Source organism: Anoplolepis gracilipes, chromosome 16 (assembly GCF_047496725.1).
Source record: "Anoplolepis gracilipes chromosome 16, ASM4749672v1, whole genome shotgun sequence".
In the NCBI taxonomy this organism is placed as follows: Eukaryota; Metazoa; Arthropoda; class Insecta; order Hymenoptera; family Formicidae; genus Anoplolepis; species Anoplolepis gracilipes.
In genome coordinates, this window is record NC_132985.1 from 6,689,040 (window position 1) to 6,711,030 (window position 21,991).

The 21,991-nt window shown below is 31.8% G+C and overlaps 1 protein-coding gene across 1 annotated transcript in view; it reads left to right on the top strand.

Annotated features, from left to right (window-relative positions):
* The window catches only part of Sha (shavenoid), a 145,822-nt gene that overhangs the window by 63,154 nt on the left and 60,677 nt on the right, over positions 1 to 21,991 (top strand). The window contains exons 2-3 of the mRNA XM_072908159.1: positions 15,660 to 15,789; positions 18,488 to 18,670. Of these exons, the coding sequence (XP_072764260.1) occupies positions 15,675 to 15,789; positions 18,488 to 18,670 (298 nt within the window). The 5' untranslated portion in view covers positions 15,660 to 15,674. The remainder of the gene's footprint in view (positions 1 to 15,659; positions 15,790 to 18,487; positions 18,671 to 21,991) is intronic.

The window sequence follows — 21,991 nt, forward strand, 5'->3', positions numbered from 1 at the left end:
TATACGTTTATTCACCTGCATATTCATTAATTACACGATATTTATTTTGCTTTTACTAATTTCATTTCATACTGAGAATATAAATATTTCGCCAGATGGATATAAATTAGCATCCTCTCGGATTTCTCTCAGGTTTAATATTAATTAATGAAATTATTGCACACATATACAAATTAGCTGTGGAGTTTGGTGAGTAACGTAATTTGTAAAATACTTTCCGATGACATTTGTTCGACATTGTGTATCGATGCAATAATTTTTGCTCGTTTGACAGTAATTCTAAACGACGTTTACATAAATAGCTTCTGTAAAAAATGACAGCTCTATTCGATATACGAGTGGCTTCTGTCTCATAACTTAATACACCGTTAGCTAATACGATCCTCGGAAGAAATCAGGGGACACCGAATTTATGAGTGTGAGAGAGGAGGGCAAAAGAAATGGAGAGAGAAAGAGAAAGAGAGAAATATATATTATATATTTTTATATATACAATTTAAATATCATTACATATATATTTATTATATTTTTCTATATCATTTTTATATATAATTACATATATATTTAATTTAATTTATATATATTTATATATAATATATTTAATTTAATTTATATATTTATATATATATTTTATATATAATTACATATTTATTATATATTTATTTAAATATAAAACATAGTAAATTTGTTCGTACAACGCGACAATTAGCCGAGAAAACAGGCGTGAATGGGAGAAATAACGATACGGTCTTTATTTTCTTTTTTTTTCTGCCAGTCCTTCGATTTTAATATTAGCGTCATTCTCTCCGCAACAACGTATTTAATTGTAAGAAGGATTTATAAAATAACGGTACGAGAGAGTATATACAGTGAACTGCACGACGTCTCGCATAGAAGTATATTATCGCAGATGGTTGAGGAGTCTTTGTATCGGAATTTTTAAATCCTCCGCTCTCGGAGGATACAGTAACCACACATTGCACCTCATCGGCACCTACTTAATCTCTGTCTCGAATAATCGTCCGTATATCCACAGCCAATTTCGGACGTTCCGCTTGCTGACGCGTGCTGTTTTATCTCGTGACGTGTCAATGGTCTACGTGCCATTTGTGGAATCGCTTCGCGATTTTACGCTTATTATTGGCTCAACTTCCGTCTATAATATTTTTTTTTTATAAGTAAAGAGCTAATTACCACTATTATAGTTTATTCCTTCGGGCGTTTGTTGTTTTTCAATTTGATAACATTTTGATGAATTTCGATTAACTTGCAAGAATCAAATAGAGGTAAGTAAATAAATAATAAATAAATAATAATACAATAAATAAATAGCATAATAATAATAATAATAAATAACATAATAATAATAAATAATAATTCTAATAAATAAATTTTGGATAAATAAATACATTTTTTATCAATTATCGACTTTGACATATTTATAACATTTTAAAACAAGCCACAAAATTAAGTTATATAAGTCGTAAAAAGTATATTCACCATAAAAATTGTCTAAAAATTTACAAATATTTTTGTCTCAATTTCTAGATCGGGATGTCTGAAAGTAATTTCTTAATCACAGATATTTGTCTTCATAATTAAAGTCATTTTTCTGAAAGTTTAAAAAACTCTCTGAAAATTCAGACACTCTTTTGAAAATTCGAATAACGTAAGAAAACTTTAAATACTTTGTCTGCAGTTATTTTTTACTGTAAAAAATTGCTTAATAATTTACAGACATTTTTTTCTCAATTTTTTTGTCTGTCTGAAAGTAGTTTTAAACAATCTGTCTTAGTTATTAGAGTCATTTGTCTGAAAGCTCAGAAAAATGTCTGAAAATTCGAATAATATAAGAAAATTTCAAATACTTTGTCAGTTGTTTTTTATTGTAAAAAAATTGCCTAATAATAAGTAAATAAATTTTGGATAAATAAATAAATTTTAAATAAATAAATTTTTGGATAAGAAAATTTTTGAATAAATAATGCGATAAATAAATTTTGGACACATTCATCTTTAAATGCAGATAGTCGCACCTTCTATGTAAATCAAGGAGATGTGTCATCAGTACAGCGTGTTAAGACGAAATCACGCGGGGAATCCTGACACAAGACTCGTAAAATCCGGCACACTAAAGCGCTTAAGCGATGAGATGGGGGAGGAAGGGGATTAAGACGAATTTTTATAGCATCCCATCTTGCGATACGACTCACTCGGTCCTGGATTGTCGCGCGGGTCCTTTATCGTCGTTAAGAGCCTCGTCCTTTTTCTCTTCTTTCTCTTTTTTCCTCTCTTATAACCGACCGATATGGCGGGCGAAAAAAAGCAGAGAACGAGGAGACGACAAGGGGGCTGCCGTGACGACGAAACGACATCGACGCTCCTCTTGAGGCCGCAAAATTACAGCGTAAAACCCTCAAGGGGAGTACAAGGCCCCGTCACGATTAATTAAATATTATTGTAAAAACCGTTTTACAAAATAGTGTTACTTTAATCTGTCGAAAAAATTATTTTAGTTTAAAAAATCTATCATATAAATATTTTAAAAAATTTGTTGCGTAAAATAGTTGGTTAAATTTTCTCTAAAAAAATAATGATATAAAAAATCAACTAAGATTTTAAATTGAAATGACGGAAAAAACTGTTAGTTTAATTTATACAAAACAGTGTGATATTAGTTTAAAAGAATCTGTTGTAAATATCTTAAAAAATTTGGTGTTTTAATTTTCTACGAAAATAATAATATTAGAAATTAAAAATTTACCGAGAAATGAAAAATTAATACAAAAGATCCTGTGTTGCGATTAATCAGACTGTCATGCGCAGTCTCTAACGCGTTGAAGATGAAGGCTTGCGTGCTGCTGAAGATCAGTAGGTACGCTAAATGTTCGCCGCTGACGTGTAAAGTAACGCTTGTAGTTGATTTCACGTGCTTTTATTCCTTCAGGGCGGTTGAATCGACTTGGATTTCGTGAGAGAAGTGTAACACGCCTCGGGCCAGCTGTCCAGAATTTCGAGGCCGCAAGAACGCGCGTGAGTCTTCGGAGGATCTTGTATTTCACGAATTCATCGTTTAACTGACGCGGACTCTGAGATATCGATAATGATTCTGATAATAATTTGCGGTTGTACAGATCCTTGCGAGAGATTCTCTTAGACAGGAGACAGGTGGTTACATCGGCCTTTCCTCTCTTTCTCTCTCTCTCTCTCTCTCTCTCTCTCTCTTTCTCTTCTTCTTCTCTCTTCTCTGCTGATGCCATCACAAATGGCGAAGGTGTTGTATTGGATGGCAATTTTTTGCTGTTTATCGTATAATCAAAAACTTATAGAATATCATCGACAGATGTCTAACAAAACGAAATGTCACGTCAAACAAGAGTCATGTCGTGTCAAACACGAGTTTCGCTCACTTATCGGGGTGGAGCAACAGATTTCTTTGGAATTTTAATTAATAATAAATCATTATATTGTATGCGGCCAACTTTCAAAATCCTTCCATGAAAGTTGGCATATTTTATAATTAAAGTAAAATTTTATTTATAAAACATGTCGAAATATCTTATATTCTTATTCGGACTTATATTTAGTCTTACGGTCAGTCTTATAGTCAAAAAATATTGAATTTAGAAAAGCGAGAATTATATTAAAAATAATATATAATATTCTACAATATTCTATAATTATAAATAAATCGTACAATCAGTAGATTTGATGCATTTAATTATTTTTACAAAACAGAGGGCATTATATAATAATGTGTGATATATAAAAGAATTTTTTCGAGTTTGCAATATGTCAAAATGATTATTTTGATAGCGTTTTTAATATTCAACACTCCGGCCAGGATTCACTTGCAATATGTTATAAAAAAATTGTAATAATTAATTTTTTAATATACTATATAACACATAAATAATAAAACTTATTAATAATGGTAATTATTAAAAAATTATTAATTAATTATGATTATATTCTAGTGATATATTGGAATAATAAAACAGGTGAAATACCCGAATCACGCGAGTGCAACATGCTAGTTTTCGCTACATAAATTACGATTATAACATTTGTTATGTACGGTATTCGTTGCGAGTGGTTATATTCAAGATCCATTATAATCACTGTCGATCGACGCGGTCGGCTGGTCCGAGCTTGAAAGGGGCTCTTAAAACACGCGATCAACTCTCGCAAGATTGATGCGGTAGCCGGCAATATTGCCGTTGCACGCCCACAATTTGTCGGTCGGGTATTTATCGTAAACGTCTCTTTAACAATGTAACGCGCTGTCCGCTTCTACATCCACGAGGATCCAGAGTGCGTAAATCTTGGAGTACGGACCGACAGATATTCGCAATAAAATGAAATTAGGTATCGAAATTTCGACGACGAAACTCGCACTCGACCTGGCGCTGCACTTAACACGTATACGTTATGCAAATCACAAAATCCGAGCAAACGTGCATAATATGCAAATCGTATCGAGACCGAATGTCAATGCACGTCGGCTCCACGAAAGTCGACACGAGATCGGATTATGTCGAAATGACTGATATATCTTTGTGTTAGATAATCTCGAAAAAGTTTAGACTTATATTATTCATGTAATTTCAAAGAGTTGTAAATAGTTTTTATTAAAAAATAGAGAAGAAATATTTTATTTAATTATATATATATTTCTTTTGTTAAATTTATATTAAATTAAATTATTAAATTTAATTATTTATATATTTTTTATTAAATTTTATATTAAAAGGAGAAAAAAATAGAGAGTTATATATTTTATTATATAAATCCTGCGTCAATTTATATACACATTCCTATGTTTTTTCAATATGAAAATAAAAATAAAATATAGAAATAAATAATAAATAATGTATGTGTGTATGTTTAAATGTGAAATGTTTTAAGCTTATGAAGATGTTGTCGTCGTAAAAGAAAGAAAGGTCGAGAGACTGTACTCACGGGACGAAAGTTCAAACGTACATTTCGAGCGCATCTGTCATCATAGGCGTAAGATGACCGAGAAATTGATTCTGTCAGAATAAGAAATTAATATCTCCATCATCGTCGAGATGGAATTCAATCATCTTCCGTCATAATGAAAGAGTGTCATTAGTTATTTAAATTCCTAGCAATTCGCGTGATAAAGATTTAATAGACAATTCCAAATGGCTTTTTCGTTCGTACACCGTGTCTTTGGAATGTCTACAATTTGTTGGAATAAAAATATCGCTTGAAAATTTGGAAGATTTTTACAAGTCTTAAATATTGTGAGAAATTGTCTGAGAACTCAGACACATTAAAAAGTTATGATGGGCTAGATAGCTCAATCTTAAGCTATCTAGCCATTATAAAAAATTGCACTTACATAAATAAAAGCAAAAAATTAATAGTACACAAATTTTTTGCTATTTTTTTGCTATATTTTTACTCACAAAAATATTTCTATTGCTCCAACTGTTAAAAACTTAAGCTGCACACGGTACGATTTTTCATACTAAATCGTATACGAGACATTTAATTAACTGTCATACTGTTATGCAACTTGAAATTATGTGTGTTGCGTGCTACTATACGTCCTAGTATGCTAGTTTTGGTGCCTTTTTTTACCACGTGATTTCTTGCTAGCTGTAAACGATAATAACGATAATAACTGTCAAAACCGCGAAAAATTAAAATAACCAAATAATTTTAGACAAAGTGTCTGAAGTTTTCTTACAGACACTGTCTCGAATTTTCAGACATTCTATTGAACTTAAGAAAAAAAAAAAAAATGACTCTGATAATTAAGACAGATTGTCTGAAATTACGCAGATCTCAACATTCAGGTAAAAATGTGTCTGCATTTTTAGGAAAATTTTTATACTATTCCAAAAAAACGTATGCATTTCTTCTCTTTTTCTTTTCACAATAAATGATTTAAAATCGCGACGTTATCATTGATGGGATTAAGTTAATAGACACATTCTTTGGAAACCAAAACACGATATAAATACCGAAGGAATTTACAGCCTGAGTCTCCACTAATTTTGACGCGCTTTCTTAATTAAGGGAGAAATCCGTGTTTAACGATATTATTTAGAAGCGAGGCAGGTGGGGGGGGGTGGAGGGACGAGACACGATTTATCGTTATTATCCCTAATTGACCAGCGTTTATGTTTTATTAAACTCTTGTACACCGCCGTGACTTGCGATTGAAATCATGCGTAAGTAAGTGCGTTCAACGAGACGCGTTCGCACGACGCATATCCGTCACGTACGAGCGAAGACACCTTTCGCGGTCGTCCGTCTTGAGAAACAGGTTGCCTTGGGAGGTACAACGACTCGAAGAAACACGGGATTCTGAGCCGAAACGAGCGAAAAAGGGGAAAAAAGGCCCCGAGACCGGGTAAGACGAGAAAGAGAGAGAGAGAGACAGACGCGGAAAACGTATTACGCATAGTAACGATCTATTTAAAAGCGGACACCGGCAAAGGCCGCCGGCAATTAATTAGACACTTTTGGACAATTTAATTATCAACTTTTACGAGCCGTGCGCGAAAAGCCGACGCCTTCCGCGATCGAATCTCGAAAGGAATGCCGAAATAATCGTGGATATCGGCAGGAATCCGGAATAAAAGACCTGCGCGTAAATAAAAATGCAACCTCTTTAATTGCTCGGCGACAATTCTCCTGCTCGGTTAAGGAAGGAAAAGAGTCTGTCGAAAATAAATAAAATTACGATCTATGGATAACTTGGCGAAATAAAAATCAATTTTATAATACATTCCAGGAATATCTGTAACGATAAAAAGGCGTATTTTACGAGACACGAGAAACATTTTCGTATATTCTTATGTATGTACGATAATAGGTTGCCAAATTTCACATTTTCATCGTTGTAAAATAAAAAAAAAAAAAAAACAAAATAAGAAACACGAGAAATAGAGAGGATAAATAAAAGAATTAACAGTTGTCAATATATTATATTATTGTTGCGTTTTTTTGTTGATTTTAATTAATTTTTAAAATTTATTCATCTCCGTACTGTCATTCATTTACAAGCATTTGCGCAAAAAATGTGACACTCTTTTATTGAACTATAAGAACACAAGGAACTTAGTATTCATTTTTCAACGTCATTGATCGCTAATCAGACGCACAGAAAAAGTGCAACAATAAATCTCAAAATTCGACTTGAACAAACACGCTTCACGGATTTTCATCATTTTTTTTTTTTTATTATAAATGCTTGATTAGACGTCGAGATTCGATAACGTAAAATCGCATACATTATGTTCCCGTGCGTATGCAACATTTCGGAGCTCGCGCGCAGTCATCAAACCTCGTATCAATGCCATCGGGACATAAATTCTTATTCGCGATCTATTCCGCTAACGGGAGAGATGCAAATTTTTACTTCTCGTTTATAAAATTTTAATGCTCGGAGGCGGTTGGTTGCAATAAACACCGCAGTATAACGATAACATTTATAATAATAATACCGTAATAATGATAATAGATGTTTGACAAATCAACATTTCAATCAATTATTTAGCCATTTTGATTCCCAAGAATTATCATTTTTCAAAAATATAGGATTCTTCTCAGAAAAAATATTTTGCAGGACATTTGTGTTTTTAAGTATAATTGCGGGATTTATTTTTTTTAGTAGATTAAAAACTTGACACAGTTTAGTTTTAAATTAATTGGCTAAGAGTTCAAATACATTTTGCCTAAATTTTCAAATCTGGATATCTGAAAGTAATTTCAGATAATCGGTCTTAATTATTAGAGTCATTTTTCTAAAAGCTCAGAAGAATATTTGAATAAATAAATTCAGATACTCTTTTGAAAATTCTGTCTAAAAATTTGAAAAGTACGTAAAAAATTTTAGACACACTTCTGTCTGCACTTATCTTTTACAATAAAATTGCCTAAGAATTCAGACACATTTTTGTCTGAATTTTCTGTGTGTTTGAAAATAATTTTATAGACAATTTGTCTTAATCATCAAAGTCATTTTACTGAAAATTTAAGAGAATGTCTGAAAATTCAGACACTATTCTGAAAATTTTATTTAAAAATTTAGACAATGTGTTTGTAAAAAATTTCAGACACATTTTGTCTGCAGTTAATTTTTACGGTTAAATTATCTAAGCATTCAAACATTTTTGACTGAATTTTCTGAATTTCTGGAAAGTAATTGTAAACAAAATCTGTTAATTATCAGAGTTATTTTTCTAAAGAAGTGAAAGAAAAATGTCTGAAAATTTAGATACTTTTCTGAAAAATTTTATCTGAAAATTCGGACAATGTCTGTAGAAATACTTTGTCTATAATTTCAGTCAATTATTTTTTTTCTTTCGTTACAGATAATTAGTACCTAAGGAATTATTTCCAGCGACTCGCATTTAGGTTCGAATTTTTTCCTAATTTTCTACCTTGCTGGTAAAAATCAAAATGCTTATTGTTGTGTTAAATTCACAAAAGAGACGAAATTCTTTCGTATCGCGGCCTTTAAAAGGCGCCGGTTCATATTTCGATGCACTGAGGAGAACCGAAGGAATCGCACGGAATACTAATAAATGTACCGCTCTTTTCGTGGCGGCGGTAATTGCGAGGGCAAAACGCGAAAACGCCGCTATTAACATCGGGTTCGCGTGTATTTATGCGATAACGGGGTTTCTCGCTTATACCCTGTGTATGTTACAATCGCCGTCGTCGGTTTTGGGGTTTCGGATCCTGGTCTCGAATTTGCGCCCGTGTCTGCGCGTCGGTAATTTAAGCATGATAATTTTTGATACGTCGAAACACACCGCTATTTTTATGCCGAAATTGATTCCTGGTCCTCCCATGCGATATTAATTCTACTACTTTTTCTTAAAATCAACTGTGTATTTTTTACACCAATTAATTCTTCTTATTATTTTGCTCGTAAAAGTATAGAGGTGAGATAATCAAAAATAAATATTTTACAAGCTATTTCCTAGTTTACGTGAAATTATAATGTATATCTCATAAAATATTCAATTTTTAGCTATTATGCTGAATATAAGAAATAATTATTATAAAAAATAATAAGGTGATTCTATTAAAAAAAATTAAAATTTAAAAAATTTTTGTACTACATTTTTTTATAAAATTTTTTTGTTTTCGAGAAATATAATAATTTTTTTTCTCGTAGCAGCAGTCAAGATAGTACCGTCAACTCGCCTCACTTTTAACGTTTCTTAAAAGTAAAATTTGCATTTGAGTATGATTGAGTTTCGTTATCTAATTAGATTATATCGATTAAATTACTGTTTACGGTGATGTGATGACTCGTTTATCGAAAATTTCATTTTTGTCGCGGTGATTTCTTCGTAAAATTAAATTAATTAATTATAAATACTCTCGAGCTTTATTTCAAATAACAATCAACCCGAATTGGTTTTTTTAATCTCAGATTTATAAACACATATTTTCTCTGACGCGTAGTAGGCTCCATAATCGAATCTTTTCGAAACCTATCTATAAATTCCACGCATGTTGATGAAAAACTGGCTTCTTCGACATTGATGTCACCACCTCTAGAAATCACTGCTTTCTATCATTATTCAGCTATCATTTTGTTTATTGACCGTGACTGTTGGCACTTACGAAATAACTCGCGCGTATGACATACGAACGCGTACTTACGCAGTTCGCACCATCTAAATCACTGTAATTTGTCGGTTGAAAATATGCAGGTACATGTACAAATTGGTCGAATTGCACGGCACGTTGAGCGCGGGAATGACGCATTTCTCCTTATTTCTAAATTTTAGACGCAATTCGAGTCGCATAAAATTATAGAAATTACTTGGATAAAAAATGAAACGTGTATTACGTTCTTGACACTTTCGTATCTTTATTATTTTATATCGATATCGCCGCTCGAAAAGGTGAATAATATTCTACTAAACTTGTCTGCCTGATTAAAAGATAAGTAGTAAAATCTTTACCAGCAAAATGTTGCTTTAGGCAAGAGTTGTGATAACATCGTTTCACATCGTTAGGTACGTTATTGATTAATGTTATTCAAAGTTCCCGTCAAATAATATTATTAAATTAATTATTACGGGTTTAATCTACTTTAAAGAATCATCATTTTTTTATTTTTTATGAAAGTATAATGTCTGAAGAATATTTTTCAAATATCTATATAAAACTTGAAACACGTTTATCTCAAACATTTTTTTTTTTCAAAGTTGACGTGATAGATATTTTGAAAATTAATAGATTAAATAATTTTATTTCTTTTTAAATAATAAAGATTTTTTTAGAGATACTAACAAGAATATAAAAAAATTAATAATTAATATTTTTCTGACACTTTCAAGGAATGAATAAATTTCAGCAAAATTGAAATACATTATTATATATGAATAAATAAATAAATAAATATTATTATATATAAATAAATTTCAGTAAAATTGAAATATATAATTTTAAAATGACACCACTTTGTTATTTTTTTCTAATAAAATTAGATTCAGGGATATTCCATAAATATTCCTGCTGAATAAAAGTAGCTCGAGTTTATTTATTTCAGATAATTGCACGAGGAATAACGTTGTTACATTGTCACATCACGCATTTTTAAGGATGTTTAGCACCTACAATCGGAGCAAAAAGTAGTCAAAATTGACGAATATATACTTTTTTCATATATCTTAATATATAATTATTATAAAGATTGCATAAAATCTTTATAATTTATTATTTATTCATAGCTAGAGTGTAGAAATGTATTTTCGAACTTCTGTTGCTTTTTTCGGAGAATTTTCGTGTTTCTTAAATTATAATGAGAAACTTTTATCATTGACGGTACCTGGATTTCAACATTACAGCACAAAATTTGAATTATAAAAATAAAAGAATTTACTTGTACAGAGTAATTTAAAATGTCAGAATAAAAATTATAATAGTGAATAATGACAAAATATAGAAGATTTTGAACTATTTCTTTGATAATTTTAATAATTTGTCATTTCTTCGAGAAGAAAGAAATGTGGCAGCATGGTAATTTTTCATAAGTTGGTCAAATTGCAAATTGACATATGAGGCCTAGTCGCTTCTCGCTTACACGTTGTATATAGAGGCTTCTTCAGATGAAAAAATAGATTATTTAAAATGTCAAAAGAAGGCTCAGCTGAATGTTATGTTGCCACGTTTTCACAATAAATAATATGCCATCTCGGATAATAGGACGAAATTGAGAAAATTATATTCAATATCTTTTAAACTAGTCAGTACTTGACCAAAATTATGTGATTAAATATTTCCTCTATATTTAAACTATACTTTTGAATAAATTCCTATTATTATTTCTATCTATTTTAGCTCTTAAATCAACACGATCACAGGTTTTTTATAAGACAGAAAATCTGTAATCGTATCAATTTAAGGGCTAAAAGGGACAGAAATAATTATATTTATACTTATTTATATAAATAATTATATTAATACTTTTACTTATAATTAGATCCACAAAATAATTATATTTATAATAATATCGACGGGTAAATTCATTGGAAATTAAAATCCTTATAACTTTTGATTGCTTCAGTGAATCAACTCCAGGTTTTTTTATAAGTCTCTGAACATGTATCAGAACAATCTGTAAAAAATTTTATTAAATTCCTATATTTTTAAAAATAGGTACTAAACATCCTTAAGTCATAAACGTTGACTATAATGCTTTACCTTTACAACATCATGCCATTTCGTTTTTTGCATAGGGAAAAGATTATAAAGTTTACATTACCTCTTTTTAAAACGAATTACAGCTCTTTTCCTGCGATCGTCTCGCTAGATTAGTGTCTCGCGAGATTAGATGCTGGGTGAAAAAGCGCAGAAATTCAGGCTAGGTCTCACGTGACGTTTACCGGAGAGTAAAGAGCCGTCCCGCGCGACCGCAGGTATATCATATTATATGTATCGTACTTTGAATCTTCTTGGCGGGCATAATGCGCGCTTTAGAGGACGTCGTTATGTCTCGCGCGAGCATCCATATAAATTGCATGCGCACGCGCGTGCGCACGAGACCGAACCAATAGAGCAAGAAACACCGGCGGGCTTAGGAACTTGACGTTATGCGCAATCGAGCTGATGGCACGCGTAAGATAACACGTGTGTTGCACGCGTTGCAACGTGCGGAACGCAACCCGACGTGCGGGACGCGAATCGAACGTGTGCATCTAGTGCAGGTGCCGACGGACTTTAAAGAGGTACATGCATATATTGTACATACGAAGAAGTCTCGTACTTCCTGCAACGCCAAGTCGCGCTTACCGTTGTTTAGCGTAATTTCCCGTAAGCGCTCTTACAAATAAACACTGCAAAAAATTCCTTAAGATTCAGATATATTTTTGTTATTGAATTTTTAATTGTCTGAATGTAATTTCGGACAATATGTTTTAATTATTAGAATTATTCTTCCGAAAGTTTAGAAGAGTGTCTGAAAATTCAGATATTCTTGGAAAATTTGAACGATGTGTCTGTAAGAAAACTTTAAACACTTTGTCTGAAGTTTCACTCAATCATTCCTTACATTTGTAAAAAATAACTGCGGACAAAATGTCAAAAACTTTTTTTTACAATTTATTTGAATTTTTAGACACTCTTCTGAAAATTCAAACATTTAAAAAAAATTCTGTTGGAAAATTTGGACAGTGTGTCTGTAAAAAGCTTTAAACACTTTGTCTGCAATTATTTTCTACATTAAATATAATCGAGACATTTGTGTGTGTGCGTGCGTGAGACGATAATTAAATTATAAATTTTTTCACGATGACTAAATTGAGAAAAGATAGACAAATCATGACGACGTGATAGGCTGACTGGCACCTTTCTATTTTATCTCAACTTTGAACGTGTTATACGGTAAATCGGCAATAAACAGATTTCGGCAGTCAACAGATGTATCAGCATCTCATTAAAGTGTCGATTAGAGTATCCGAATTTAACGCTCATGAATTTTTGAAACACTAGTGACGCACTCATGTTTAATATATGTATTTACGAGCAGCAGTTGGCGTTTACGATTTATAGCCATTCTGACCATATAACTATATTTTTTATGATCGACTACATAAAATCCATCAATTTTCTCCTTCCAGGTATCTTGGGTATTCGTTCGATCATCGAGAAAAATCGGGTAGTTTGTCGCTTCACACGAATTTCTAAGTAACATTTTAATATATGGGTATTACTTTTCTCTTACTAATTGAATTCCGAGGCGGGGATTTTTATAGACACATTTGGTGTGATACGATGAATTCATTTAACAGACCTACTTCTCCCGGACTCTTTTGAAATTTTATTTTATTCGTCTCGTTTTAAGGAGGAACTGTGAACCAATCAGTTATGTAATAAATCTAATACATTTTGAGATTCTTCATTTTGACAAAGACTTTTAAAATACAAAATTAAAAATTTGCCCTGTAAAATTAAAATTTTTATTTTTATGAATTTTTGTATCCTACAGTTAAAATTATAGTGCAGTCATTATAAAAAAGTTAGTTAAATATCAGATAATATTTATAATTTTGAGATTAAATTATATTTTACAAAATAAATGTTCACTTTAATTTACAAATTATTATTAATTTTATTAATAGTAATTTATGTTAATTTAATAAGTTCTTTGTTTGTCAAATGTCATGAATCTTGAAATGTGTTAGATTTATTAACTTTTAACATATTTGATCCCTCCAATTCTTCTTTACTCTACAATTAAAATTATGATACAATTATTATAAAAAAGTTAGCTAAATATCAGATAATATTTATGATTTTGAGATTAAATTGTATTTTACAGGCTAAATGTTTAATTTAGAAATTAATATTAATTTTTATTAATTTAAAAAATTCTTTGCTTGTCAAATGTCATGATCCTTCAAATGTATTAGATTTATTAATTATTACCGTATATGATTTGTCTAATTTTTCTTTAATATCTGACACGTAAAATGTCATATCTGTCTGAAGAGAAAAAATTTTTCTATCGAAATCATGCTTTCTCCCACACTATCTTTTTATTACCTTTTTCTTTGACAGCCGAGAGGCATTTAAGCGTACGTCAAAGTAATTTCAGGATGAGCGAAGATGGATAAAGAGGAAAGAAAGGAGAAAATTTAATCAAAGTGCAATCCGGTTACAAAGTGCAAGATGCGTCTCACCGTTAATACATTATTAACACAATTTCGCGGAGAGCTTGCGCTATAATTATCGCGCACTCGTTAACATTTACTCGCGCTAAGATTTTAATAGTTAGACTTTGGACGCGACTCGATTAATATAATTAGGATGGCATTATAATAATTTCCGACATCTGCCGTTGTGAAGGTACCTTAAGCAAAAAGATTATTATTATTATTATTATTACAGAAAGAATGATTATACGCATGTTGTAGGCGAATAACTAATCATTTGCAACGCTTATTAAATTTCTTAAAGACAAGCGGATCGCGCGATGTAAACGATTATTAAGCGAAATTTTTTAATTGAATTCTAATAACACCCTATACAAAATCCGATAAGTAATATCAAAATTTTATCGAGCCATTTTGTTACGTGCTTTTTTTAATTTGCATAAAAGATTTACGTTAAAGGGTACGTGACCTGATGATAAATGATAGGATTAAGCAGATGTCAAAAATCTGGTTATTTCTAAGGAGGATTAGATGTCAATAACGGGCCTTTGATTAATTACGACGATCGTGTTTTTTTTTTTCGATCAAACAGATATACATATTCATATCTTTCTTTGCGGGCCAACTTCCGAAATTGCGGTTGTCGTCGGAGACCAATGAAATTATTTAGATGACGAGGCATAATCCGTCGATCAGCGATTTATCAATCGATAGAGGCGCTAGATTATATATGTATAATCAAGCCCGATATAGTCACGACTGAATTTGGCAATTAATATAATTTGACAGAAATTAACAGAACTCTCGACGATCATCGTCTTTGAGTTCATCGCGACTATCGAGTCGCAAGAAGATGGATTTGTGCCTCGTGAATTTCTCGCGAGCCACGTAGCAGCATCGATTACGAAACATAAAAAAGCGCGGGAAACATCGAAGGTTCGCGATTCTGTGTACCCGAGGCCTCAAGGTTAATTGCAATTTTACTTAACGACCGTAATCATAACACTTTCCAACCGGTATCGTATGTCAAAGAAAATTCAAATTATTACTTTAATGGCTAAATGATTCTAATGGCTAAATTAGTATCCTTTCGCGTTATATTCCTTAGACGCTTCACGCTTGCACGTGAGCGATCCCAAAACAAACTTATAAGAAGTCCATCATATTGCTGTCTCATGTACGGAATTATTATAGTTCATTAGTGATGCAAAAAATATAGTTTTTCTTTTTTATATATCTCATGTGCTTTACATATGTTACATATATTTTTTCGCAATGATGTTACGTTCTCGACGTGTACAAGGAAGTCTGTTGACAAATCCATGTTTATGACCAAGCAATGGACAAGGTGTGATGAAAATAAAAGTCTCTCGCGTAATATAAACGGAATTAAAACTGATTTTTAATACTCTCGGGATTTTTCATGACACAAATAATCGTAAAATTCCCGCCGTCAATTCTATTTACGATCTACATTTATGTATTTATTTATTTTTGCAGAATGCTGTGGGGAAGATGCGTTCTCTAGCTCTCGTTCTTGCGAGCTGCTTCCACCTCTTGCAAATCGTTGTTTACTGTCAAGAATTGTCGGTCATCAGGCACTCCGATGGAGATATTTTTACCATCGAAGGTAAATACATGTATATTTTCTCTATTATCGGTCTAATTATCATCATCGTGCTTTGATTTGCAAAAGAATAAACCAAATTCTGCAAATCGAACCGATGACTGAACAAATCGTATTGAGAATGCGGCAAATGTAGAAAAAAAGAACAGATTTTTTTGTATTATTTTTCATTTTGTATTACTTTTATATTAAAAAGTTGTTTTAATTTTACAAAATCTGTCTTAAGGATGTTTAGTACCTATTTTTAAAAATATAGGAATTTAATAAAATTTGCACAGATTGTTCCTGATTTGATTATTGAATATAATTTTCTCAATTTCGTCCTATTATCCAAGATGACATATTATTTATTGTGAACACGTGGCAACATAACATTCAGCTGAGCCTTCTTTTGACATTTTAAATAAGCTATCTTTTCATCTGAAGAAGCCTCTATATACAAACGTGTAAGCGAGAAGCGACTAGGCCTCATATGTCAATTTGCAATTTGACCAACTTATGAAAAATTACCATGTTGTCTCATTTCTTTCTTCTCGGAGAAATGACAAATTATTAAAATTATCAAAGAAATAGTTAAAAATCTTCTATATTTTGTCATTATTCACTATTATAATTTTTATTCTGACATTTTAAATTATTCTGTACGAGTAAATTCTTTTATTTTTATAATTTAAATTTTGTGCTGTAATGTTGAAATCGAGGCACCGTCAGTAATAAAAGTTTCTCATTATAATTTAAGAAACACGAAAATTCTCTGAAAAAAGCAACAGAAGTTCGAAAGTACATTTCTACACTTTAGCTATGAATAAATAATAAGATCTTATGCAATCTTTATAATAATTATATTAATAATCGTCAATTTCGACTACTTTTTGCTTTGATTGTAGGTGCTAAACATCCTTAATCCTTAGAATCATTTTTCTAAAAGTTTAGAAAAATGTGTCTGAAAATTCAGACACTCTTTTGAAAATTTTGTCTAAAAATTCGTACAGTGTATTTGTAAGAAAACTTCAGATACTTTGTCTACAGTTATTTTTTACATTTGGCCTACAATTTTCAGATGTTTGTATTTTCTGAGTTAATTGCAATTTTCAGATGTAGGTGTCTAAAAGTAATTTTAAACAATCTATCTTAATTATCAGAGTCTTTTATATAAAAATTCAGAAAAATGTCTGAAAATTTTGACAATTCTGTTTGAAAATTTGAATAGTGCGTTTGTAAGAGAACTCTAGACACTTTGAAATTATTTTTTACAAGAAATGACTGATTAAAACTTCAGAGCAAAGTGCCTGAAATTTTCTTACACCCTGTTTGAAATTTTAGACCAAAATTTTTCAAAAAAGTGTCTAAAAATTCAGACGTTCTTTCAAATTTTTCAAAAAAATAATTCTAATCCTTACGACAAATTGTCTGCAATTACTTTTAGATTTAAAGATATTCAGACAAAAATGTTTGAATTTTTAGGCAGAATTTTTTACAGCGCATTTGCTTGATTTTTCTTGTGACGCTTTAGAACTGATGACATTACAACATTGCTGGTCTGATTCGACTTTCGAGATGCGCGCTCGTGAAACGACCGATTCGCGTCGCACAAGTCCTCGCGTGATTTTCACGGTATACGGAAGCAAAGTGTGATTCGAGAGCGACGATTTTGTGCCACACAAATTGTGACACAACCGCGCTTACGTGAAATAAAAAGACGCCCGTAACGGATTAACTGCGAAATTACGATGTAACGGTTTGACAGCTGTCCGACCTGTCCTTGCTCGGTTCGATTATACAGCGTGTCCTGACGGAACATGCGACGCCGTTCATACGTCACTTTTTCGACAATTTTGCATTATCGAGAGATCCACGCGAATCACGTTTAACATACAAACACAATTATTGATTCTCGAGAGAATTGTTAATTAACCGTTGACGTATGATTTACTTTAATGCGTGACACGCGCAACGTGATAACTGAAAACAGAAAAATAAAAGAAATTTTAAATGTGTAATCAATGAATAATAAAATACTACTAATTTTATTATTAAAAGTATTAAATTACGCATATTGAGATATTTTAATCTGTCTACTTTTTAAAATTTGGAATCATCGCATTATTATTAAAAAACAATTAATAATTCATTGACGGCTTATAAAAGCATTGTAAATCAATAAAATTTTACTAAAAGAATCAGGTAATGATTGTTTTAATTATGTTAAGATATATATATGTGAGATAAATTTATAGGAATATATTTTATTTAAAAAATATCTAAATATTTTACTAAGAATCTTATTCAATTTTTATGAATTTGTCATATTTTAACTGTAGAAATAGTATAATGTGTATAATTTGGAATTTAAATATTAATTATACGTTTTATTTTAGATATGAGTGTGTGAAAGTTTCTTCAAAAAAATAGTAACCTAATCCAAGATAAATAAAGTTCTAAAAAAAGCTACATCTTGCAAATCTTATGTACGATTATTACCGAGAAGCAGAATGAATATTTATTTCTGAAAATATTATTGAAATACTAATATCTGATAAAATTTGCATTAATTGGTGACATTTTTGCCGCTTCAATTTAAGAGAATAGATAAAACCGTTACATTGAGTTTTAAATAAAAACAATGCAATCTATATAAAATAATCGTGTGTAAGATACACGTGTCGAGATAAAGCTAACAAGTTTATAAAACTTGTTACAGGTTCCTGTACAGAAGCCTGTACAGTGCTCAGCAGCGGCACCGCCAGTCCTTACTCCCGGAGTTCCTCGAGTTCCTCGAGTTCCTCGAGCCTGCTTGTGCCGAACAGCTCCTGCACGTGCCAGTGTAACTTTGATCTGCCGATATTTCGGGAGGATCTTCACATATGCGTCAATGATATCCACGGTAAGTATAAAAACTCTTACCGAGCCACTCTTAGTTGATGAATTGTGAAATCACTTGCTATGGAGCAGCAAGTTGTGGCAAGTCATCGTGCGAACGTTAATGATTTCCGATTGCGTCTTCCGTTACTTCCTCTTGGCCAGCTGGTCCAAATCAAGTAGCAAAAACCTTGAATAAAGTGAATCACAACAGTATTCATCAACGCAATTAATCTCAGCTGAGATACTTGACGCGTAATCGCGTGTCCTACGGACTGTTTGTCTTGAATCACTGCGCAAAATAATCGTAAAGTGTCTGAATTTTCAGACAGAAGAATGACTCTGATGATTGACAAATTATCTGGAATTAATTTTTGACACCTAGGTCTGAAAATTTAGACACGATATGTCAAAAATTTTAGGCAATTTTTTACTGAAAAAATAACTGCAGACAAATTGCCTGAAGTTTTTTTTACAAACACGCTGTCTTTCAGACAGAATTTTCAGACTAGTAGCTGACTTTTCAGACATGAAAATTCTGAATTTTAAAAAAATCGAGGATTGAGAGGGATTATCTGAAATTAATTTCGGACACCCAGATTTGAAAATTTAGACACGATATGTCAAAAATTTTAGGCAATTTTTTCCTGGAAAAATAACTGCAGACAAATTGCCTGAAGTTTTTTTTACAAACACGCTGTCTTTCAGACAGAATTTTCAGACTAGTAGCTGACTTTTCAGACATGAAAATTCTGAATTTTAAAAAAAATCGAGGATTGAGAGGGATTATCTGAAATTAATTTCGGACACCCAGATTTGAAAATTTAGACACAATATGTCAAAAATTTTAGGCAATTTTTTCCTGGAAAAATAACTGCAGACAAATTGCCTGAAGTTTTTTTTACAAACACGCTGTCTTTCAGACAGAATTTTCAGACTAGTAGCTGACTTTTCAGACATAAAAATTCTGAATTTTAAAAAAAATCGAGGATTGAGAGGGATTATCTGAAATTAATTTCGGACACCCAGATTTGAAAATTTAGACACAATATGTCAAAAATTTTAGGCAATTTTTTCCTGGAAAAATAACTGCAGACAAATTGCCTGAAGTTTTTTTTACAAACACGCTGTCTTTCAGACAGAATTTTCAGAGAGTGTCTGAACTTTTAGACATTTTTAAAACTTTTTAGACATTTTTCTGAATTATCAGACAAATAATCCTGATGACAGATTGCTTAAAATAACTTTTAGACAGATCTGCAAATTTAGAGAAAAATGTGTCTGAACTTTTTGGCAATTTTTTAGAGTGAATTATATCGTCGTACTTTATCGTTGCGGAAAACGGAAGCGCGAAATGTTTCTTGTAAACCGCAAGAAAAATCGTGATATCGATCGACGTTGAAAATTTCGGGGTACAGAAACGCGCGGAGATTGTATGTAATGAAGCTAATTATTTTCTCAGGTACATGAAGGTAAAATGAAATATTACCGCAGGATTCCGCGACAACAGTCGGGTTCAATTGCTTCGCACTGTCGAATATATAATTATCCCATGCCATAAAAAACATGAGGGGGAATGTATGATTATGTCTCGTATCCAATACGGTGCCCTCTTTTCCCGCGCGATATTATTAATAATAATAATAATAATAATAATATCGCGATATTATTTATTACACCGTCATTAATTTTCGCGCAACCAGACCAGGTAATCGAAATATCGTCCGCGTTAGGTGGTCGTCGTACACGGTACCGACGTACGCACCAGGTGTAGCCTCCCCGGAAGTGTGTCGTCTCTCTTTCCCCTCCAGTTCACCCAATATCGGCAATATCTCCGGAGTACCGTTTTTTTTAACCTGACGGTCGTCCTGGATTGGCCGCCGCGGGCAGAGGTGAGGCCACGCAAAAATGACGTATCCCGCTCGACCAATGCAATTTCGGGCGGCATTAATGTTTATCCTACATGCGTGGTGGTGAACGTCACGCGATTAAATCGCCGACCGGGCGGACGAATTTGGATAATTTCCCTCCCTCTGTATTTTGCTCCTCGTCCTCATCCTGATCCTCGCCGTCGTCGCTGTCGATCGATTTTTCTCCCGATTTTTTAGGGATCTCACTCGAACAATTTTTGGGAATTGGCCTAAGTGAATACCGCACTTATATGAAAGGAACCGCCTTTTACGTCGTTAAAAACTGCGCGAAGGAACGTAATTGTACGATGAAGGAGGGCTGAGGTGACGTATGTGCGTGTGTGCGTGTGTGTGCGTGTATTTGTACGTGCACGCAGCGGGGTACCATCGCGTGCGTGTACTGCTGGGGTGGTGGCTGATGAATTGCCAGGTGTGCGTTTTGCTCCTTATAATTTATAAGGGAAACCCACATTCTCTGGCGTGGTTCGATCTTTTTGCCGATAAATTCGCCGATTTATTCTGGTAATGAAATCGCGGCGATGATGTTTTTCTGCGAGTATGAATGAATAATGACTGCTTCAGCAAATCGTTGATATATCTCAAAAAATTGAAATTAATATGAAATTAATTACGTGAACAAATAAATAAATAAATAAATGTTGTTTATAAAAAATGACCATTTGTTTATTAATATATTAACTACATCTTTTTGCATAAAATTATTGATTCTTGTCTCAATTATAAATTCTTATTTCAAACATTCAGGGATGTAAATATGTATCTCAAGTTGTGATTATTTGATAAGTTTTAATCTCTATTAAAATATCTTGTTGTCAATTCCCTTGAAAAAAATGTGAAAAATTTAGATTTTTTTTTTAAACCTGGAAAAATCAAGGAATTTTTATGAAATTTTATTAGGAAAGTTAAACAAAATTTTTATTTGATTACTTGCTCTTATATTGTGAGCAATCGATAAACAAAGGTGTGAATTATGTTTAAAACATATTAGATATTTTAAACACATAATTAAAATATTATAATATATTAGATTAACATTATTAAATCTATAGATATCATTATATTAGAAATTTAACAAAAAATTAACACATTGTAAACAAAATAACTGCAGACAAAGTGTCAGAAGTTTTTTTTATGAATACACTGTCTGAATATTCAGACAGAATTTTCAGAAGACTATCTGAATTTTTAGACATTTTTCTAAAAGTTCAGAAGCTGTCTTAATCATCAGAGTTATTTTTATGAGAAATGATTTAGATGATTAAAACAGATTGTCTGACATTACTTTCAGATTTGAATAATCAGCTAAAATATGTCTGAATTCTTAGACAATTTCTTTCGCAGGATATTTTAAAGACTTTTTTTCGGTGCAACTTTCTAAAACAAGTTTTATTATTTTTTTATTGTACGTGTTTTCT